This window comes from Amphichorda felina (assembly GCF_050947745.1).
Source record: "Amphichorda felina strain 45539 chromosome Unknown scaffold_3, whole genome shotgun sequence".
NCBI classification, from domain to species: Eukaryota; Fungi; Ascomycota; class Sordariomycetes; order Hypocreales; family Bionectriaceae; genus Amphichorda; species Amphichorda felina.
In genome coordinates this window covers 1,786,890-1,807,482 of record NW_028145047.1, presented here as the reverse complement: position 1 = coordinate 1,807,482, position 20,593 = coordinate 1,786,890, and the positions used below count along the sequence as shown (strand labels likewise).

The 20,593-nt window shown below is 55.8% G+C and overlaps 8 protein-coding genes across 8 annotated transcripts; 4 read left to right on the top strand and 4 right to left on the bottom strand.

The window, feature by feature from the left end:
• Window positions 1-62: 62 nt before the first annotated feature.
• On the top strand, window positions 63-2,711 carry HIS4 (trifunctional histidinol dehydrogenase/phosphoribosyl-AMP cyclohydrolase/phosphoribosyl-ATP diphosphatase; the record flags this gene model as incomplete). Its single annotated transcript, XM_083192718.1, has 2 exons — window positions 63-2,448; window positions 2,518-2,711. The coding sequence occupies 2 exons, from the start codon at window positions 63-65 to the stop codon at window positions 2,709-2,711; spliced, it is 2,580 nt and encodes an 859-aa protein (XP_083051775.1).
• A 396-nt stretch (window positions 2,712-3,107) lies between these two features.
• On the bottom strand, window positions 3,108-5,580 carry ned1 (phosphatidate phosphatase PAH1; the record flags this gene model as incomplete). Its single annotated transcript, XM_083192717.1, has 3 exons — window positions 3,108-3,191; window positions 3,248-5,073; window positions 5,133-5,580. 3 exons carry the CDS (start codon window positions 5,578-5,580, stop codon window positions 3,108-3,110), a joined length of 2,358 nt encoding a protein of 785 aa, XP_083051774.1.
• Window positions 5,581-7,782: 2,202 nt separating this feature from the next.
• Window positions 7,783-11,291, top strand: ACO1O0_003262 (uncharacterized protein; the record flags this gene model as incomplete). The annotated part of the gene is made up of 3 exons (XM_083192716.1): window positions 7,783-8,039; window positions 8,122-8,315; window positions 8,410-11,291. 3 exons carry the CDS (start codon window positions 7,783-7,785, stop codon window positions 11,289-11,291), a joined length of 3,333 nt encoding a protein of 1,110 aa, XP_083051773.1.
• A 623-nt stretch (window positions 11,292-11,914) lies between these two features.
• On the top strand, window positions 11,915-13,834 carry IMD1 (IMP dehydrogenase/GMP reductase; the record flags this gene model as incomplete). Its single annotated transcript, XM_083192715.1, has 3 exons — window positions 11,915-12,389; window positions 12,626-13,571; window positions 13,642-13,834. The coding sequence occupies 3 exons, from the start codon at window positions 11,915-11,917 to the stop codon at window positions 13,832-13,834; spliced, it is 1,614 nt and encodes a 537-aa protein (XP_083051772.1).
• A 399-nt stretch (window positions 13,835-14,233) lies between these two features.
• On the bottom strand, window positions 14,234-15,114 carry ACO1O0_003260 (N-terminal L-serine N(alpha)-acetyltransferase NatD; the record flags this gene model as incomplete). The annotated part of the gene is made up of 3 exons (XM_083192714.1): window positions 14,234-14,477; window positions 14,564-14,899; window positions 14,984-15,114. 3 exons carry the CDS (start codon window positions 15,112-15,114, stop codon window positions 14,234-14,236), a joined length of 711 nt encoding a protein of 236 aa, XP_083051771.1.
• A 257-nt stretch (window positions 15,115-15,371) lies between these two features.
• On the top strand, window positions 15,372-15,845 carry ACO1O0_003259 (LYR motif-containing protein 2; the record flags this gene model as incomplete). The annotated part of the gene is made up of 3 exons (XM_083192713.1): window positions 15,372-15,464; window positions 15,526-15,696; window positions 15,765-15,845. 3 exons carry the CDS (start codon window positions 15,372-15,374, stop codon window positions 15,843-15,845), a joined length of 345 nt encoding a protein of 114 aa, XP_083051770.1.
• A 283-nt stretch (window positions 15,846-16,128) lies between these two features.
• ACO1O0_003258 (mitochondrial 54S ribosomal protein bL36m) lies at window positions 16,129-16,507 on the bottom strand (the record flags this gene model as incomplete). The annotated part of the gene is made up of 2 exons (XM_083192712.1): window positions 16,129-16,218; window positions 16,313-16,507. 2 exons carry the CDS (start codon window positions 16,505-16,507, stop codon window positions 16,129-16,131), a joined length of 285 nt encoding a protein of 94 aa, XP_083051769.1.
• A 662-nt stretch (window positions 16,508-17,169) lies between these two features.
• On the bottom strand, window positions 17,170-19,347 carry ACO1O0_003257 (uncharacterized protein; the record flags this gene model as incomplete). Its single annotated transcript, XM_083192711.1, is given in 4 exon segments — window positions 17,170-18,560; window positions 18,607-18,859; window positions 18,875-19,213; window positions 19,270-19,347. 4 exon segments carry the CDS (start codon window positions 19,345-19,347, stop codon window positions 17,170-17,172), a joined length of 2,061 nt encoding a protein of 686 aa, XP_083051768.1.
• Between the last annotated feature and the right edge of the window lie 1,246 nt (window positions 19,348-20,593).

The following is a 20,593-nucleotide window of genomic DNA, read 5'->3' as shown; positions in this document are numbered from 1 at the left end:
AACGGGCGCCTTTTTCGATTGAAGAACCGCCGAACCGACCTCTTGGATCCTGGAACCCCGCCATGGAGACGACTCTGCCTTTCCCGTTCCTCATCAGCGTGGCCGTCCCTCCGGGGTTGGCCAAGCTTGATGGCCTCAACCGTGAGGAGGTGTCGATGCTCGGCGCCCCCTTCATCGAGGCACAGCCAAAGATCCTGGACAAGCTGTCGCGATTCCTTGGACGCCACAACCACGAGTTCTACGCCCACATGGATGTGACTGGTCTGAACTCGGTCGACGACGTTGTCTCACTTTTGAATGAGGGGACACGGAGGGTATTCGTGGAGGCCGACAAGCTCTCGGATTATACAGAGTTTGGCTCTAGGGTTCTTCCCGTCGTCTCCAAGCCCGATCTGTCCGCCGCCTCGGAGCATGGCCTTCTGATCAAGGATTTTGATTTGTCATCGCCTACCCTGGACGCCTTCATTGCTGCAGCCAAGGACAAGAAGATCAAGAACCTCTATCTCAAGCCGGTCCCTGGCACCTCGCCCAAGAAGCTCATCGAGGTCTCCAAGCAGTGTGGTGCCATTCCTATCCTGCCTTCCACCGAACTCACCACCAACAAGGATGACAAGGACCGTCTACTGTTGTCCAAGGTCATTGCCGCGTACTGGAAATCGGATCGACCGGATGGACTTCTGCCAACTGTGGTCACCGATGAATCAGGTGTGGCTCTGGGGCTTGCTTACACAAGCGAGGAGAGCATCCTGGAGGCTCTGCGAACGCAGGGCGGCGTTTACCAGAGCCGGAAGAGGGGCCTTTGGATCAAGGGGGCCACCTCGGGCGACACTCAGGAACTTCTGCGCATTGCGCTGGACTGTGACAATGACACCCTGAAGTTTGTGGTGAGGCAGAAGAACCGGTTCTGCCACCTGGAGCAGACCGGGTGCTTTGGGGATCTGAAGGGTATCGCGGCACTCGAGCAGACCCTGAAGTCTCGCAAGGAGTCTGCTCCTGCAGGGTCCTACACGGCGCGCCTGTTTTCGGACGAAAAGCTCCTGAGGGCCAAGATCATGGAGGAAGCCGAAGAGCTATGCGACGCCAAGACGCCCGAGAACACGGCATTCGAGGCCGCCGACCTCATCTACTTTGCTCTGGCCAAGGCCGTTAGCGCCGGTGTCAGCCTCGCTGATATTGAGGCTAACTTGGATGCCAAGAGCTTGAAGGTGAAGAGGAGGCCAGGCAATGCCAAGGGCAAGTGGGCAGAGAAGGAGGGTATCAAGACTGGCGATGTGCCGGCGCCCAGGCCGGCGCCGGTCGAGAAACCCGCGGACGGCCAAATCATCATGCAAAAGGTCGACTCCACTGCTGTTACCGAGGCGGAGCTGAGGGAGAAGCTGCAGAGGCCGTCGCAAAAGTCGCCCGAGGCAATCCTCAAGATCGTCACCCCTATCATTGAGGAGGTGCGCAAGGGCGGTGACAAGGCTGTCCTCTCATACACTCACAAGTTCGAGAAGGCCACGTCCCTGACGTCCCCTGTGCTCAAAGCGCCCTTCCCCAAGGAGCTGATGGACCTGCCCGAGGAGACCATCCGGGCGATTGACACTTCCTATGAGAACATTCGCAAGTTCCACGCTGCCCAGAAGGAGGAGAAGGCTCTCCAGGTCGAGACCATGCCCGGCGTTGTCTGCAGCCGCTTCTCAAGGGCCATTGAGAGGGTGGGACTTTACATCCCGGGAGGCACCGCCGTCCTCCCCAGCACAGCCATGATGCTGGGTGTTCCCGCCATGGTGGCTGGGTGCAAGAAGATTGTCCTGGCTTCGCCTCCGCGGTCGGACGGCCGGGTCACCCCTGAAATCGTCTACGTGGCCCACAAGATTGGCGCGGAGAGCATTGTCCTCGCCGGAGGCGCCCAGGCTGTGGCCGCCATGGCATACGGCACAGAGAGCATCACCAAGGTGGACAAGATCCTGGGCCCTGGCAACCAGTTCGTGACCGCGGCCAAGATGCACGTCAGCAACGACACCAACGCCGGCGTGAGCATCGACATGCCCGCTGGCCCCTCCGAGGTCCTCGTGATTGCCGACAAGGATGCCAACCCGGCCTTTGTCGCCTCCGACCTTCTTTCCCAGGCCGAGCACGGTGTCGACAGCCAGGTCATCCTCATTGCCGTCGACCTCGATGAGCAGCAGCAGAAGGCCATTGATGACGAGGTCCACAAGCAGGCCATGGCTCTACCCCGAGTCGACATTGTCCGCGGGTCCATCGCCCACTCCGTCACCGTCCTCGTCAAGACCATCGACGAGGCCATGCGCATCAGCAACGACTACGCGCCCGAGCATCTCATCCTGCAGGTCCAGGACGCCGAGTCGCTGGTCGAGAAGGTCGTCAACGCCGGAAGTGTCTTTATCGGGCAGTGGACCCCCGAGAGTGTGGGCGACTACTCTGCTGGCGTTAACCACTCCCTACGTAAGTGTTCCCCCCTCCCACCTGTACGTGTCGAAAGTTGTTTGGCTGACCGTCCCCCCCTCTCCATAGCCACGTACGGGTTCGCCAAGCAGTACTCTGGCGTTAGTCTCAGCTCCTTCGTAAAGCACATCACGAGCTCCAATCTGACCGCCGAGGGCCTCCGTAATGTTGGCACGGCGGTCATGCAGCTGGCCAAGGTGGAGGAGCTCGAGGCTCACAGGAGGGCTGTCGAGCTTCGGCTCAAGTTTATGGATGGCCAGTAAAGGAAGGGGGGCTGTAGGGTGTGAGAAGAAGAGGAAAAATGAAGCCCAGGAGCACAGCGTGTGTTTTCCAGGCCTTGGAACTAGAATATGAAAAGAAATTCACGCCGGTACTGATTCCAAGGGTAACGATTATGAATAGAGGACAAATGATGTTCGGATGCCTTGATCATACATGTCACCGACTCTGACTCCTCCCAATCTACAAGTAGCTGTACAATGCACCCACAAGCTTTACAGGCTGTACTGTAGTATATGTCAAAACGCCACGCTATGCCACCGTCAAAAACCAAAACACCAATGCCACTCTCCAAAACACCGTCCCATGAAGCTAACGCTGCTCAAAGCTGCTGGCCGACTTGTCTTTGGAAGAATATCCGCACGCCAAATTGGGGCTCTTCACGAAGAGGCCGAAGGTGGGCGGATCTCAACCGGCTCTTCGAAGTACTGCGGCAGAGCCGCTGCTTTGCTGCCACCACCCTGCTGCGTCCTGCTTAGCTTACTTTGCACTATCTTTTGCCTAGAGATAGGTGACCAACCCCAGTGATCATCTCGGCACGGAAATCTTCGGTCACTTGCTTCCTCTCGGGCGTCCGTTCGTAGACCTGGGTATCGTCTTCGGAAGCATAGGATCCGTCTTCGTCTTCCTCGTCTTCCTCATCGTCAATCTCACCATCTTCCTCGTCATCGGCATCCTCGAAAGTGTCAGCGGAAGTGCGTCGGAGCTCAGCTACGCTGTCGCTCATGGCGCTCTCCCGCTCGACGCCGTCGTCGAATGAGTCACGCGAGATGTAGCTGTCAGCAAGACCCTCGCCGATCTCGTCGTCATCCTCATCATCAGCGTAAACGCTGGCCGGGCGTCCCCGGCGCGGCCCCGAGAATTCGCTCTCACTGGCCGAAAAGTCATCTAGCGGGAGTGGGTTGTTTCTCCAGTACATGAAATCGGTGAACTCCTCCCCACCGCCAGTGACTAGGGTGCTGACAGGAGGGAAGTAGTGATCTACGACCTCGTTGATGTTGACGTAGCTCATTTTCAGCTTATTAAGGGTGAGAAGATCAAGCGACACCTCGGAATTCGAGTTGATGGTGAAGATCCGATTCCGGGGGACATCGACGGTCCGATATGAGATCTGGTCTGTAAGACGGTTACCAAAACCCGCGTAAAATGGACCCCCCTCGGCTCCGTAGAGGTTGCGGATATCACGCAAGGTGGCCATCTTGAAGACCTGGGGCTGGCGAAGGTAGATCTCTCGCCTCAAGGCCGCCATCGTTCGATCTGGAGAAAGAATTGTTGGTCCTGCGGGCATCCTATAGCCTTCCTGAACAATGTTGGCAAGGTAAGCTCTAGTCGTGTCGGCTTGACCGACAGAGCGACTGGTCAGGTACATAATGTTGTACCCGTTGGCAATAATATCGCTATACAGCTTTGCAATTCCCGTGTGAGTCCAATCCCGGCCAATCATATTGAGGACATGTCCAAGAGCGTCTGACTTGGTAATGGTACCATCAATGTCGGAAATGACGACGGGAACTTCGTGCTTCCAAAGATACATATTGGCAGAGCACGTTGCTCTATTCACCGTGAAACTCATAGAGTTAGGGCCAGGCTTCAGGTCGAGGTCCTTCAGCTGCTCGCTGGTGAGCCGAAGAGTCTTGGCATAATGGCGGTTCGGATTGCCCTTGCGGCTGGAGCCCGTCGGAGTCCTGGGGGGCGTCTGCATATCCACAGGGCCAGCATCGGACTCTGCGCGTCGATGGGTTGGGAAGGGTCGCGAGGCCGTGACGTCGCTTCCATCACTCTGATAACCTGGATCCGACGCAGCGTCAGCCGCCACACCGTGTCCTTGCATAGAGGACTCCATAGTCTTCTTCATGGCGGCTTGCCGTGCTTCCTCGCTGCTGTAGATCCAAAGATTTCCCTCCTCGTCGAATCCAAAGAGGGAGCCAATGTCGTAGTTCCCGTCTAGTTCCTCAGCTAGAATCTTGCGAGCCTGAACCTCGGCCCGGATCATGTCCTCTTCATTGCTTTTGAACCCCGTCATATCGAGCATCAGATCGCCAGTCTCGGTGATCTTGCTGGGGATGTTCACTGTCGACAGTTCCTTGGACAGGGTCTTTGCACGCTCGATCGCCTCTTTTGGGCCAAGGGGTGGCGGGCTGTGGGATCGTTCGGATAAGGGGCCATGCTCGTCGCCGCTAGACTCTTCGTTGCTGTCCTTCTCGCCGCTCTCCTCACGCTCAGTCGAACGAGCCGAGTAGCGCAAAACGTCGTCGCTATGTGGGCGAGCTACGGTTCCGGACCAGTCGCCTGAGGCAGGACGACCTGTCGACGTGTTGGATGATGTCGATACTGGAGTGAGTATGCCTTGACATGCTGTTAGTCGGAAGAGCTACAAGCGGTGGGAAAAATCTGGGGGCGTATACCATTATCTATATTGGAGGATTGAAGAACCGCGGGTGGGGGGCGTTGCAGATTGGTCGAGTCTGCATCAAGCGCGAGGTGGTCGGGCTCCTTTAAGTCGGGTGTAGACGGCTGAGGACTGAGCGGCGGACTGCTTGCGGGAGAGACCAGAGGAGAAGTCTGGAGGGACTGGGGGATGTTGTCGGTGGTCTCAAAGACAAAGAAGGCCTCGCCACCTTCGCCAAGCTTCATGGAGTAATCCTGTTTGGCGCCGTTGACTTTGAACTCGACCTTCTTGTCGGAGGGGCGCAAGAGGGAGAATTTGCCGAAGCGGACATGGAAAGGTGAGCAGGCGAGGGAGCCATCTTCTTGCTCGACGACAATGACATCGATGGCACCACTAAGGGTGGCCGGGTTGATGGAATTCCATGCCGTCGACACCGAATCGCTGAGGTTCCTGACGTACTGCATGGTTCAGCAGGGCGCCCTCAGCCTGGGGCGGCAGCAGCGGTAACGGCAGCAGTCGTGGATGGTGGCAATGGCGGTGAATTGGGGAGATCAGACGGTCTGGTGATGATGAGGCGGAAAAAAAAGAGTGCGTTGTCGTGGCGGGTGAAGGAGTTGGGGGTGGTTCTGCTGGGGGTCTCTGAGGTTGTTGGGCCGTGGGCGGCCAATACGTAATGATGCGGGCGGGTGCAGTGGTGCACAGGAGGATTCTGGGATTCTGATTCTTCGATCCTGGGGCTGGACAGCCTGGATGCTCAGTGGAGACTGGAGACTGAGAGCCGAGCTGGCAGTGTCAGAACTCGGAAGGTCGCCAGGGCGGGGCAGAGACGCCCAGTGATTCCTGATCCTGCGCTGGGAAGATGAAGGGATGGAGGGAGGAATTGGTGGCAAAGCAGGAAAAGAACAGTCTATGTAAAGCTGCAGATCTGAGAGAATACAAGGGCAGAATTACAGCGCTCGCACATCCTGGTGATGATTGGGGGAAGGGTTTGGTGGTGGTTGAGGCGTTGACTCGTCGTCTGGTTCAACGTTGAGCAAGACAGCAGCATGGGTGTCTACGAGTACGTACGTACCATTCGGACATTCCCCATCCAAAACGGCCATGCCGAAAAAATGACCAAAAACGGACACCCCAGCACTCAGCGGCATGTGACACTGTGACGCTGCGACACTTGCAACTCGTTGGTTGGTGCTGCTGCTTGTGATGAGACCCAGGCAGACAGGATCGCGCAGCTCCTTTTCGACAGACACGAAGCCGTTAGTTAATAGCTCGCATGTTTCCCATAATACCACGCACAAGAATGGCCATTAGTGTGGCGTACTCGCTATGGACGGAGTTATTGAAGTTGCACCCAGCACTCTAAAGCATCCGTTTGTCTGCATTTCAGCGCCGGTTCCTCTCCCTATGATTTATGCCCAAATAATCCCGATTAAGGACAGCTTGAGCTGCCGCCAATGCTCCAAATGCTCCGATCTCGATACTGGATACGACGCTGTAGGGAAGGGGGGGGAGGGGTTTGAGGGCTTGAGGCTTCAAGTTTTCAACTGACCAGAAGAACCCCGCCAAGCCCCTGTGTCTTGAGTCTCGTGTCTTGAGCCTCAAGGTCACGCCTGTCACAACCATGGCAGAAGCCTCGGCATATCTGCCGCTTACAGGCAATGGCTGCTAGTTTATCACCTACTTTAGTATAAGGCCCCGTGCTGACACTTGACCTTGGAAAACGTAATAAGCGCACATCAGGAGAGGACGGACAAAGCTGGGATCAAAATTTCTCTCCAGGCGACGTTTCCTTTTGCCGCTCGCCTCCTGCGAGATTACAAGCTAGAACGAGAGTGCATTGTTTCCCCAAGAACATGTTGTCGCATGGTGCCTGGGGCGGGAATATATCACCCAGCCTCCGGGGTGGGATAGACTTTGCGTCGTGTGTTGAGGGGAATGTTCGAAGTACAGGCCATCTAGATGCCTACTGGCATGAAAGCAGCCAAACGCTATTGGTATTCGTAGATTCCCTGTATCAACAACTGGGCAACATGTACGGAGTTAACTGTTAAATGCCTTGCTGCCTGACTCACCTCGCTTGCCATCGTAAGTTTGTTGCCATTCACGCCTTCGTTGGAGCCGTCACTGCTCGGGTTGTAAGCAACGCGTCCCTTCTAGCTTCCACGTTGACTCTCGACCTATGATCTTAGTATCAGTACGGAGTAAGTACCACTGTATTACCACCTGGGCAGCCTGGAAGCTAGTGGTGCCTTCCATGGGCAGCGGCCACAGACGGGCAGTCAGTTGGCCTCCCTTCAAGTTAGTATCCGTCCACAGGTACCTGCCCTGTAGTGCCCTGTAGAGCACTGAGGAAGCTGGTGAGGAGCCCCCCCACCAGCACAGGACCTGCCCATCTGCCACAAGGCGCCACTGTGACCACCCATCCCCTCCCGATCGCCCGCCAATCGACTGCCGAGATTCACTTGGGCCCTGCGCTCCGCCAAGTCCTGATTTTCCTGCCACGCCTGGCCTTGTCCACCAATCCATCAACACGACTTCCAGTCATCTGGCTTTCTGCCGTCCCGCGAATGCAGCATCCATACTCGCGACATCTTAGACCTCCCCGGCGGTCCTGCTCCCTTCTCCGTGCCGTTCCGCGGTCCTGAGTGTGTGCGCGCGCTGAGAACATGTCATGGGAGCTACCGCTCTTGACAACTCTCATCCTCAGCGTCCTGGGCTTCTGCTGGGTTCGAGCGAGTAGTCCCCGCTTGAGCTTCTACACAGCCCTGGTCGCCCTCCTCAGCGTCGCCCCCTTCCTCGCCGACCCCCGAAGGCTGGTCCATGCGATCCGCTCAGCCAGCTCTGCCGTCCTCCACGACCTGCGCCCTGATGTCCTGCTAGCTACTCACTTCAGAATGGTCTTGACCCTGGGAGCCGTGGTCTGGTTAGTCTTTGCTTCCCCCCGACCCTCGGCCCTACTCTCCCTTGTCTCGCTACTGAGCTGACCGTGCCTCTCTACCTTCTAGGCTCCTCCACCGTTCGTGGCAGACAGTATGGAAGCCCGTACCCGAGCTCATCAATATCCTCGGCGTCGATGTCCCCGAAGCTCCCGATGTCTCCCTCGCCGGGATTCGCGCCGATGCTGCCACCCTCAGCTGGACCCAGCCGGCTCCCAATCGTCCCGTCCAAAAATACCTGATTCAAGTCAACGGGATACATGGTTGGTTGTCACGTCAAGCTGATGTCTACGGTACAGATAAACTAACTTTCGATGCTAGTGGGAGAATCCCCCGGGAATGAAATAGCTATAACAGTCACTGGCCTCAAGCCGAACCACTTCTACAACATACGTGTTGTGGCTATGGGCCCCAACAACTTCCAGGCCGCCAGCCAGACTGTTCGCCTCCGCACCTTTGGCAAGGATGGGAAGCCTTACCTGGGTAATGCCCGCCTCCCTGCCAACTTTGTGGATGACGATCAGTCGAGACCGAGGGGAGCTGATGATAGCAATGGTTCCGGTGCTGCCATGTGTTCATTTGCCGCCGTTGAGGCTGCTCCTGTCCTCGACGGCAACCCAGCGAGTACCAGAGATACCGGTGGTTCGGGTTCTGGCCAACGGCGGAATACGATCAACCGTCGGCATTCTCCGTCCGTAGCGAGCGCGGATCAGCCCCCAATCAGGCAGGCTGACTCTGACGACCCGGAGCAATCGCTTGACGAACTGAATCGGCAGTTTCAGGAAATTCGGAAAGAAACCAACGATACAGTGACACAAATGGCCAGCGATGAGGCCGAGTTCCAGCAGGCGGAGGATGAGCTCAAGAAGGAAAAGGACGTCAAAAGGCAGTCCTTGAAGGAGAAGGAGGAGCAGACAGCAGGGCTGAAATCACAGGTTCGGACTACTATGGAGTCGATGAGAGCTGCTGAGAAGGAACGATCCAAGAAGGAGCAACAGCTGAAGGACAAGGAGACGAAGAAGTCCAAAGTTCGCGACAGCATCTCCAAGCTCGAGAAGGACATGGAGAGAATGAAGAAGGAACGCCAAGGCTTCCAAGCGCAGAAAGCATCGTTGGAGGGGAATAGGGACTCGGAACTCGACCATCTCTCCAGTAAAATCTCTCAGCTCCAGGAGGAGCACAATCAGCTTGAGGCGGACCTGAGCAACAAGGGAAAACAACTCAACGAAATGAAGGAAGCTCGGAAGCATTTGGCGGGTGCCGACGACGAACAAGTCAGGGAGAGCGACGAACGGACCAGGAGGGACTGGGAGAATCTGAGGAGTTCTTTGCACCACCAGTTGGTGGAAGAGACCAAGACAAGTCACCATCTGGACCAGCAGTATCATGCTCTAGCCGAACAGATCAGCCTTCAGCACCAGTCTGGCATGGGGTTCTACAATCAGCAAGAGGCTTCCCCTGTTGACATGGAGTCTGGCCCATCTGCTCCGCCGAAACGCTCAAGCCACGCCAGCAACGAGGCCCGACTGTCCCCGCTCGACCAATTCGCCATGTCCGACTCGCCTTCCCAGCTGCCTCCAGGGCTGACCCGCCCCGGGGCAGGATTTGCGCCTATGCTCTTCATGCCTGACTCGGGCAACGACCCCCCAACGGAAGAGGAGCTCAAGTCTGCAGGCGGGCCTCTGAGCCCGTCTGCCCAGGCGTACTTGCCCTCCGGTATCATTGATAACGAATCTGATACTAAGACGCCCCAGACGCCCATGCTTCCCGAGTCCCTCACGGCCGGGGAGGATGACCCGCAGTCTCCTACGTCTTCTAGCCGATCGTTTAGTGTGCTGTCGAGCCCGCACTCATCTTCCTTCAACCTACCTTTTCCCCAGTATCAGGACAATAGCGACCGAGGGTCTCTCAACATCAACCCGGCTCCGGCTGTGTCACAATTAGGTGGCCTCAGACTCGGTAGTCTTTTGTCCGGCTTTCAGCGTAGTAGGACGGCAAAGCCCGCAGATGAGCAGGGGCCCGTTTTTGGCAGCTTAAAGCCAGGTCAGAGCCAGTCCTTTCCTCGCGGGACAGACGAGGATGACATTACAGGGGCAAGGCGCAGGATGAGCTTCTCGCTTAAGAGCCACCGTAACTCGACTGGCCTTGACGGAGGCTCGGCGCAACCCTTGGGAGGCTCAAGGATGCTCACACGGCGTTTGAACCCCTTTGCAAGCTCGGGCGGCTTCTTTTCGGAACGGGATCCCGACCCCTCGCGCCCACCTTCTATCGCGTCTTCCGATCTCCCCAGGCCGTCGACCGACAGTGGCTCGATATGGGGTGCGCCGGGGGATTCTAGTGCCTTGTCCAAGAGTCGCTTCTGGTCCCCGAGTGGTGAGGGGAGATGGGCATCACGAAGCGGATCTCGGCGGCCTAGTATCCACGGATCCCCCTCTGCCCTGACGACCTCGCTTGCGTCTGCTGATGATGAAATTCTGTACGAGACAGAACTCAATGATCCCCAGACGCTGCCGAGCCAGGTTGGGGTTATCGGATCTCGTCCCCCGGGCGCGTCAAAGTCACTCGCCCAGAGACTTAATCCTTCGGCCCCGACCTTCATCGGCCTCTTTAGAAAGGATAAAGATGCGCCGTCTGAAAGGGACAAGGGGAAAGGCAAGGGGAAAGACCCCAAGGGCAAAGGCAGGGAGGGATCGCTGGACCTGCCATTTTCCCCTGACGACTCTCCTTCCGACTCGCGCATGTCGCGTGACACGTTCTCGTTGCACACGCAGACTTCTGTATCTGAGTCCCACGACTCGCTGTCTCTAGATGCGTCCTCTTCCAACACGCCGATTGACTTGACGACCAGTCTGACTTCGAACCCACGCGAGGCCGAGAATGTCAATGGCATCCGGAAGCTGTTGCGAAAGGGCAGCTCCGGCAAGTTCAGCCTGTCCAGCCGGCTGGGTAAAGACTCGAGTCTGTTTAAGAAAGGACCAGGTAGTGCCACCAACTCGGACAAGAACTTTTCGGCGGAGCACCGGTCGAGCATCGGTGACCTGGAGGAGCTCGGGGAAGACCCGAGCCAGTTTGGGCGCAGCTACGACAGTGTCGCCAGCAGCCCTTCTCTGGGGCCCGCCAAGTCCAAGGAGTCAAAGGAAGGGAGGATGACCAACTGGCGATTCATGAAGAAGAAGGGCAAGGACACGCCGAGCAAGGAAAAGGAGAGTTTGGAAATGGACCGAGCACCTGATGAATAGTGATTGGGTATGGCGCTACGATGCTCCTGGGACCATTCTTTGGTGGGACTCTACCTACTAGTAGGCAGCATTGATATGTCTGACGGTCGTCGGTGGCATAGTAGAAGAGCTAGCAGCATATTTTACGGGGGGGTAGGGGAGAAGAAGAAGAAAAAAAATCCGTTTTCACGAAGTCCATCCAGGCGTTGTGCGTACTGGGAATATAGATGGAAGCCTACGGACATTTGGCATCGCCAAAGTTGGCATCCATCCAGGGAGGTAGGTCCCCTGCCCTGGGTCGAGTGTCTGGACACTCGTACCTGACCGTCTTCCAGGTTGGTAATCAACGACAGAATTTAGAAAGGTGTAAGAGGTACGTACCGATGCCCCGCACCAATGTGGGCCTGTAAGCCTGCAACGTGCAAAAAAAAGGACCCACGAGCGCCGACTGCGGCGGGGCCCTTTAAAAACTTTCGGGCGGTCTGCAAAACTTGTTCTTTCTTTCTCCTTCTAATGGGAAGAAGCGTCACATCAATTCTGGCAGTCGAGTACGAGTCTTGTCATCCTCGCTCGTCCTAGTTCATTTCTAGAGTTTTTCTTCGGCTGCTACGCCTTCGACCTCAAAAACCACATCCTCGCCCGCAATGGCAGCTATCAACGGTGTCGCCAAGGTGCTTGACCACACCACGGCCCTCGACGTGCTCAACGAGTACAAGACCAAGGATGCCCTCGACCTGCACGAGCTGATGGACACGGCCAAGCACGGTGGTCTGACCTACAATGACTTCCTGCTGCTGCCTGGTTACATCGGCTTCCCTGCCTCCGAGGTTGCGCTCGACTCCCCCGTCACTAAGCGCATCACCCTCAAGACTCCCTTCGTGTCCTCCCCCATGGACACTGTGACTGAGCACGAGATGGCCATCCACATGGCCCTCCAGGGTGGTCTGGGTGTCATCCACCACAACTGCTCTCCCGACGCCCAGGCCGACATGATCCGCAAGGTCAAGCGTTACGAGAACGGCTTCATCCTTGACCCCGTTGTCATTGACCGCAATACCACCGTCGGCGAGGCTAGGGCCCTCAAGGAGAAGTGGAATTTCGGTGGCTTCCCCGTCACTGGTGAGTTCCTCTACCTTTTTTTCTTCTTCTTCTTTTTTTTCTTCTTAATGCAATTCCTTCTCTCCCACCGCCCTCACAGTGACATGATTAAACACAATTTACTATATAACTTTCGTTCCACCGTATAGACTTTCGTCATGGGGACCACCTTATACTATGATCACTTCCATCACTCTTATTCTTTTTTTTCCTGCAAGCTATGGGGTTGGCTCAAAGGCTAATCAAACCCACCACAGAGGACGGCAAGCTGGGCTCCAAGCTCCTGGGCATCGTGACCAACCGCGACGTCCAGTTTGAGGAGGACCCCAACGCCCCCGTCTCCAACGTCATGGTCACCGACCTCATCACTGCCCCCGCCGGTGTCACTCTCGTCGAGGCCAACCGCATCCTGGCCAAGTCCAAGAAGGGCAAGCTGCCCATTGTCGACAAGGACAACAACCTCGTCTCCATGATCTCCCGCTCCGACTTGACCAAGAACCAGCACTTCCCTCTGGCCTCCAAGCTCCCCGACAGCAAGCAGCTCATCTGCGCCGCTGCCATTGGCACTCGCCCCGAGGACAAGATCCGCCTCAAGAAGCTCGTCGATGCTGGCCTCGACATTGTCATCCTCGACAGCTCCCAGGGCAACAGCATGTACCAGGTCGACATGATTCGTTGGTGCAAGGCTGAGTTCCCCGAGCTCGACGTGATTGGCGGAAACGTCGTCACTCGCGAGCAGGCTGCCTCCCTCATCGCTGCCGGTGTTGACGGTCTGCGTATTGGTATGGGCAGTGGCTCTGCCTGCATCACCCAGGAGGTCATGGCCGTCGGCCGTCCCCAGGCCGCGGCCGTCTACAGCGTCAGCGCTTTTGCTGCCCGCTTCGGCGTCCCCTGCATTGCCGATGGTGGTGTCCAGAACGTCGGCCACATCGTCAAGGGTCTCTCCCTCGGCGCCTCGACTGTCATGATGGGCGGTCTCCTGGCTGGTACCACCGAGTCCCCCGGCACGTCCTTTGTCTCTCGCGAGGGCAAGCTGGTCAAGGCTTACCGTGGCATGGGCAGCATCGATGCCATGCAGGACAAGAAGGCTGGCGGTGGCGGCAAGGACAGCCAGAAGAGCAACGCTGGCACTGCCCGCTACTTCTCTGAGGGCGACAGCGTTCTTGTTGCCCAGGGCGTGTCCGGCTCCGTGGCGCACAGGGGGTGAGTTTTTTCCCCCCATCCCGTCTCGACCCCATTTCTTTTTTAACTCAGTCGTGCTAACTCGACCTAGTTCTATCAACAAGTTCATCCCCTACCTGGCGGCTGGCCTCAAGCACTCCATGCAGGACTGCGGCATGACCAGCCTGCAGCTCCTCCACGAGTGTGCCTTTAACGGCTCCCTGCGCTTCGAGCTGCGCACTGCCAGCGCCCAGATGGAGGGTAACGTGAACATGGAGGCTTACGAGAAGAAGCTCTACGCGTAATGAGATACGGTAAAGAAAAAAAGGGGAGTCTGTGGGACGACGGATAAGGAAAAGGGTACCAATAAATATTATGGACCTATGGGAATGGGAATGAATGAACGTTTCTGGAGTTGGTGGCTTGAATTATTTTTTCCATATAAAGACGAGTGAAGAGCGTTGATGAATCCGCTCAATCGAATAATGGCCTCACGGCTTATTTTGCTGCTTATAATTGCCATCCATACGGTCCCTGGTGCCCCGAAGTGCTGTCACACCATTTATTCCATCCATGACCCAACACTCCCAGCAATGTGCCAATATGAATACTCTCAATAAAAACAATACCTACAACGCCGTCATTTTCATCTCTCTACGTATAATACTAGGATTCAAACATTCGCCACCTCTAGACGTGCAGCGTCAGTCAATTTCCGCTGTCGATGGACTCTTGCAGCTCAGGATGACATAATCGGCCGCGATAACCTTGCCGCTGCGCAGCTTCCTGTCCCGTGGGGACGATTCATCCACCACGAAGCCCATCCACTCATAAAACCGCCGCGCGCCCTGGTTGTGCACAAAGCACGTGAGCATCGTCCCCACTACGCTGGGCGTGTTGGCCGCCGTCGCGAGCACGTAGTTCATCAGTCGCCGACCGAGTCCGACCCTATCGCACCAAAACAACTCCCCGTTAGTAGGAAGAAGGGAACGGGGGAAACCTGGACGGGTTTTGTTGGGGGACGAGGGACGAACCCCTGGACTGCAGGCCGCAGCTGCATCTCATAGCAGTATATGACGGGCACCTGGTCTTCGAATGTGGGCATCAACGACGCGAAGCCCTGGATTGACTCCTCGGTGTTGGCGCCGTTGGCCTTGACGAGTATGTACCGAAGATCAGGTGAGTCCATCTCCTCCTTCTTCGCGGAAGGGTGCCAGCCACCCTGTGAGCACATGTAATCTGGGCCGCTCATCTCTGCGAGCAGCTCGAAGCAGGTGTCCATCTCGGCCTTGCTCAAGTTGCCCGCACGCTTCAAGCTCAGCGTGTACTCGTCCCCCGTGCGCGGATGTGTCCATTGTTCCCAGCCAACACTGTGTAGCAGAGTGTCAAATTGAATCGGTTGGAACCAGAGGTTGTTGCATACCAACACTGGGGGAAATTTGGACTGGCCATACCTTGGGCGCATATATTTCTTGACGAAATCGGCATCTGATACCTTGTTTGCCTGCTTGATATCCGCGAGGGAAGTGTTTATTCTGGCACGAGAGCCCCCACGCCGTGGCCGGTTCTGTTTTGATGCAGACATGATGGCGAGAAGAAGGCGAATGCAGTCCCAAACAGGAAAACTCTCATTTTTATCACGTATAAGCCCGAACTGCAGTAACAACCCATTGCGGTGTAAGGCGCGTTCTCGTGCTCCTTCTAGGCGTCGCGAAACCCGCGTAGTATTAGTTAGCCGATATTTCTCCGCCCGATTTTCTAACTTCTAGCTTGGCAGCAAGCATCCACGGGATAGAAGTTGCTTCCAACGCTCCAGACACAGAGCCCATGAGTCCGCCGTAAATGGTCCAGGGAGCACGACTGCTGGCCTTTAGCCGTGGCTATGCCACTCATCGCCGAGCATCGCGCCTCAATGGCGCTCTAAGCCTCGACCACGTACGTAGCCCTGCAATATGGCTGCCGCGAGAGTTCTACGGAACCGGGCGGCGCCTTGAAGCTCCAGGCAAACTCACATTTTCGAGAGCAGTTCCTCCAGCGCCAGAGGGCCCTCTCGCTCTACCGCACCATCCTCCGCGGTACGAAGAACATCAGGGACCCTGCGACCAAGGCCGAGTCCCGCCATTTCGCCCGCGAGGAGTTCGAGCGCCATCGTAACGTCACCGACCTGGTCCGTCTCTCTCTCTCTCTCTCTCTCTCTCCACCCTCGGAAGGTGTCATGAGATCGCTGACATCTAGCAAAAGTCGCACATCCGGTATCTCTTGTCGACAGGCAAGACAGAGTGGGAGAACATGGAGAGGTATATCGGGGGTATGTAAACCATAGTAGTACAAAGTAATTGTCACCCTCCAACTCTGCGGCCCCGTCTTCCCACACGCGGGCCCCCCTTGGCCTTTCTTCCCTATCAAATATGAAGGCTCGCCCGTGTGTTCGCCCCCCTACCGTCGTCGGCTTGCCGTAGTCTAGACGTACTCCGTGAACCCGTGCCGCGCCGTGCAATGCCCATAGTGTACAAAAAAAAAAGGAGAGGCGACTGAGGCCGGTTCTCAATCGCCGCCCATCGCGTTCATGCGCTCGGACAACCTCTCGCCCATCCATCCTTTAGCCTTGGCGCTGCTTATGCCTCGGGTTAGACTTGCAGATGATGTAGAGGTAGCCGTTGTGTCGCTTGCCGCCCTTCCGCCGCACAACCTGTTATTCTCCCAAGTCAGCCTTCCATTTCTTCTCCCTCACAATTACCCGTCCCCCCCCCCCCCCCCCCCGGGGGAAGAGTATAATTCTATACCTTGCAGTGTTCACACCTCTTCTTGACTGAGCTGTGCACCTTCATTCCCCTTGTCTGCTGCAGCAGGGCGTTCCCGAACAGGGACGAGGAAGGCTGCGTGGCCGCGGGGAGGCGGCCCAGGATGCCGCCAATCGCTCGCTGGGGGCTCAGCATGGTCGTCGCGCGGAGCGACAGCGCGCGTAGTAACGACGCCATGGTGGCTCGTTCCTCTTGTGTATGCGGTTGTTGGCAAAGGGTCCGGGTTGTTGGGAGTCCGTCTGCCGGGGGGAGGAGAGCGGTGATGCGCTTGTGGCCGATCGAACTTTTGACGTCCGGCTTCTTTTCGGGACGGCGCATCACGTGACAACCCTCGAGACAACATCACTCCCAGTCCTCCGCATTTTTCCCTTGCGTGACAAACCATATTATGTGACTACCTCTCGATAGATATATGTATATATATCAATTTTATATTCATCCTTCACTCCTGGAAATTCCTGCGCCAAGCCTACGAAATGACCCCTTGGCAAGTATGGTAGATGTCTCATCAACTCACTTAGATGGAAAAGATTCGCTCTGCAACCTTCGCGATGAAACGACACGACCCCAACAGGCGACAAGTAGTATTCTCGGAAGCCTTTCTACCACCACATCCTGGAGTTAACGCCGCCTCAATATGCCAACTCACATCAAGATCACAGATACTGTTGTTGCGGAGTCTTCCAGTCTCGCGTCTTATTCATCCTATCGGTGCTCTCGGCAAATCTAGCAGCCTATCCCCTCACCTATCCTCAGATCATCAAATCTTGACGCCGGTTTTCGTAAGCAACCTCTGACCAACTTTCTCCGAACATGCCACCCAAAAACTCACTGTCAAATTACCAGAATGATTTCTCCTTGTTCTCTTTGAAGAGGTTCATGCGAATCTCATCGACGGCCTTTCCAGGGCCTCTGCCCACTCCCGGCTGAAAGCCCCTCTCTACCATCTCCAGGTGCTTTTGTAGTGCCGTTGCAAAGGTGTGACTCTCTCGATATTTCTCATTCCTCGGCTTTTGCCTCTCCTCCCAATGGTCAGGCTTACCCCTGGAAAGCGGATATATGTCCTGAATCCGCGAGATCACCATTTCTTCGGGTCTCTGCCTTTGCTGGTCGACCAGAAGCCGCACAGTAAAGCAGAAAGCGTCCAGCTGGTAACAGTTGGTTCTGAAATTTCTCCACAGCGGAGCACTACCCTCCTCTGCAAGCTGCTGCAGTGTTGGAAGTCCATGGAGCCCATCACCGTGCCTTTTGTGGTCTCTCACAAAGGGCCTAATGTACTGTGGTCGATGGATCTTGCCATCGCTTTGCACCTGGATCATTGGGGCGGGTGGCGCCTTGGTTTTGGTCGTCGTGAGCCTGAGGACAACATGGCCGTTCTTGGGCACTGGCACATCCATATTGAATGCTCTGCCGTCGTGGTTAGGGAAAAGGGCATCTAGGCACCCCTTTTTCTCTGCCAAAAGATGGTGGCGTTCCTCGTCCAGGAATTGCTGCAGGAAGCAGCCCGCGCAGACTCGAGAATCGGGCGGGGCTATGATCCCGTGGTATGTGAAAAAGTCATCCAGCATCTCATACCCACAAGATGTGCAGAAATACTTGTCCTTGGCCATTTGGAAATGGTACCAGTTGTGGGAGTCATCTTTGAATTTGTCATTGAGGTGCATGCGCACGGGCATCCGGAGGTCGTATATGGCCTGCTTTCGCTCATTGTCCGCGTCCTCAACCTCCTTAATGCTTATCAACCGGTACAAGGCGTCCAGAAAACACGGGACTCCAAAGGGCATGTTGGGTATGTGAGCAAGGAAATCTCTCAAAGCCGCCTTTTCCTCGAAGAGCACATCCAGTTTTAGAGACTGCGCCTTCATGAAGGCCTTGAGAAGAATCGTATACAGACCTCTCTGTGCAACCTCGAGATCCAACGGGTCCCAGCTCAGGCCGTAGGTGGCCGTCCGGGGGCCATCAAATGGCATCCCTGTCTCGAATTTGGGAAAGAAGTCGAACGCCTTGATAGGGGGTTGACCCTCAGCGGCACGAGTTTCGTTGACCTCACCAATGAGATCCAGAAGACAAACGACATCGCCAAAGTGAATTAGGGGGCAATTGTATATTCCCAGCATGGTTACTTGGGGACAGCCTCGCAAAATCACTGCAAGCAGTCGTCGGTCGAGCAGCTCTGTCTTCTCAAAATGCAGAACCTTGATGCTTTGGCGCTGCGCAAATATCTCCGTTACTGTTTCATTGTTAGCTTTGATCTATGAGGGTGGGAGGACACCTACTCAAGTCGTGGATTCGACGCCCCAAAAACACCTGAGAGGGCTGGTACTTCTCGTCATCTTGACCCAGAACAAACTGACGGTTGAGCCAGAAGTCATCGGGAAGATGCAAACACTCAATCACGTCAACGGTCTTGGACCCAAGCTCCTGCACGGCGACAGCTCTTCTTGCGGGATCCTTTCCCTCCGCTATAGATGTGTGAGTGCCCCAGATCTTCGCCAGGAGATCCGTGTCCCTGTCAATGGCCTCGGCCCACTAGGCTCTAGCTACGTTCCAGGAACGGGTACCAATGGGGTCCTTGTCTCGGGCTCTCAGAATGTCACCGACCGTGCACTCTGGATTCTCAACGATGAATACGCCGCTTTTGCCTTCGTAGTAGAAGGCGCCGCTCATCATGTTCCAAATCTTCACGTTGTCGACGAGCCTACACCACATCCCGGTAGAAGTGAGCGCAAGATCTCGGGCGTTTTTCATGCCATTGGCAAAGATGTTTTCCGCAAGGGTAGTGATGTCTCCAACTGCAAGGAGGCCGGCAAGTCCATGTTTCTCGGCTGAAGTGAAGCGATTGAGATTGTCAAGCACGAACTCAGGTTGAAAGTAGAAAGAAGCCTAGGGGTAAGTAATCGTCAGCCTATGTGTGAATACAAGACACTGACCCAACCTACCTGTGTGAGACTTCTGGTCTTCAGCCCAGTGACGCCGATGTACGTTTCTTGCTGAGGGGCCTTGGGTTTCTTCATCATGCGATCGTGAATTATTAGCCAAGAATTAAGCACTTCCTGGGGCGTCGACGAGGTGACCCGTGGGTCGAAGCCTTTTTCTTCAAGGCGCGCCGCGGATATTCTGGCCGTGTAGGTCTTATGGATTGCCTTTCTGATGGGCTGGGGGTGTAGGCCAGGTCGGGATGACTCAGGGCAGGCCTGAGGCTTTGGTGTCTTGCTTTTTTTTCTAGCCATGACTACAGCCAGAGATGGAACTATTATCCGAGCTCTTCAGAGGAAGCGTAGGAAGACAAGAGCAAGGGTGTATGTTCTGAATTATGTGAGTCGCATTTTATGAGATAGGAGGTGGTTATGCGTGAGTTGAAAAGCCGGGATTTTATGACGGCCGCGAGCGATGCCTGAGGCTTGGAGATTGGGGAACAGCGGTAAGTGCCACCGAGCACTCCTAACTTGAGGAAAGAGCCAGGAGAGTTGAAAGACTTAGTTGAACTTACCTATGGATTAGAATTTTGGGTCGAAGCTGTCTGCGCCGGTGCAGACAAAGTGTGGATGAGGGATGGGGGAGAGGGAGAAGGGGCAGGGGAATACAGAATGAAGTCTCGATTCTGAATAAAGAAGATGGGCACCGAGCAAAGTAAGGCACTCGCTCGCTTGCAGGAGCAAGTAAATGGCGTTCGCCTAGGAGCGAAAAGCTAAGCAAGGTGTTGCGAGCGGAGGGATCAGGAAGGTGGAATGTGTGTTGCAGCGGTGTGTGGTGTGTAGGAGGGAAGAAGAAGCTTCATCCTGCTCAGCCTCAGATGGGCTTTATCAGCAGCCACTTGCTACGCACTGCCCATTCACTCGATACCGGGGACTTGTCTGGCTGGGGCAACATCAACGTTGCCAGCTTGGATTTGGAGACTCAAGAATAGCAGGTAAGTGGAGGAACCAACCTTAAACCTACTATACCAAGTCTCTGCTGAATACGCGGTGCACATTTCCCTCTAGTGTTCTCACTCCAGATGGAATGGTGGAACTTGAATACCTCGCGTACCTTCTGTGATGGAGGCCCTCGTCACACGGGCAGGTCCCACCTAAGTACCTACTAACCTACCAACGTGTAACTCGGGCAGCTGCGAGCCATTCTTGGGTTGTCAGTCAGCATGGGAGAACAGCATTGCAGCCATGTTGGCACTGCGGGTGTTCACATCAAACCCCCTGTGCTCTTTGTTCGTAACTCAAGTTCCTGACCCAAGAGGGCTTGTTCTTTCATCATGATGTGTTCGTG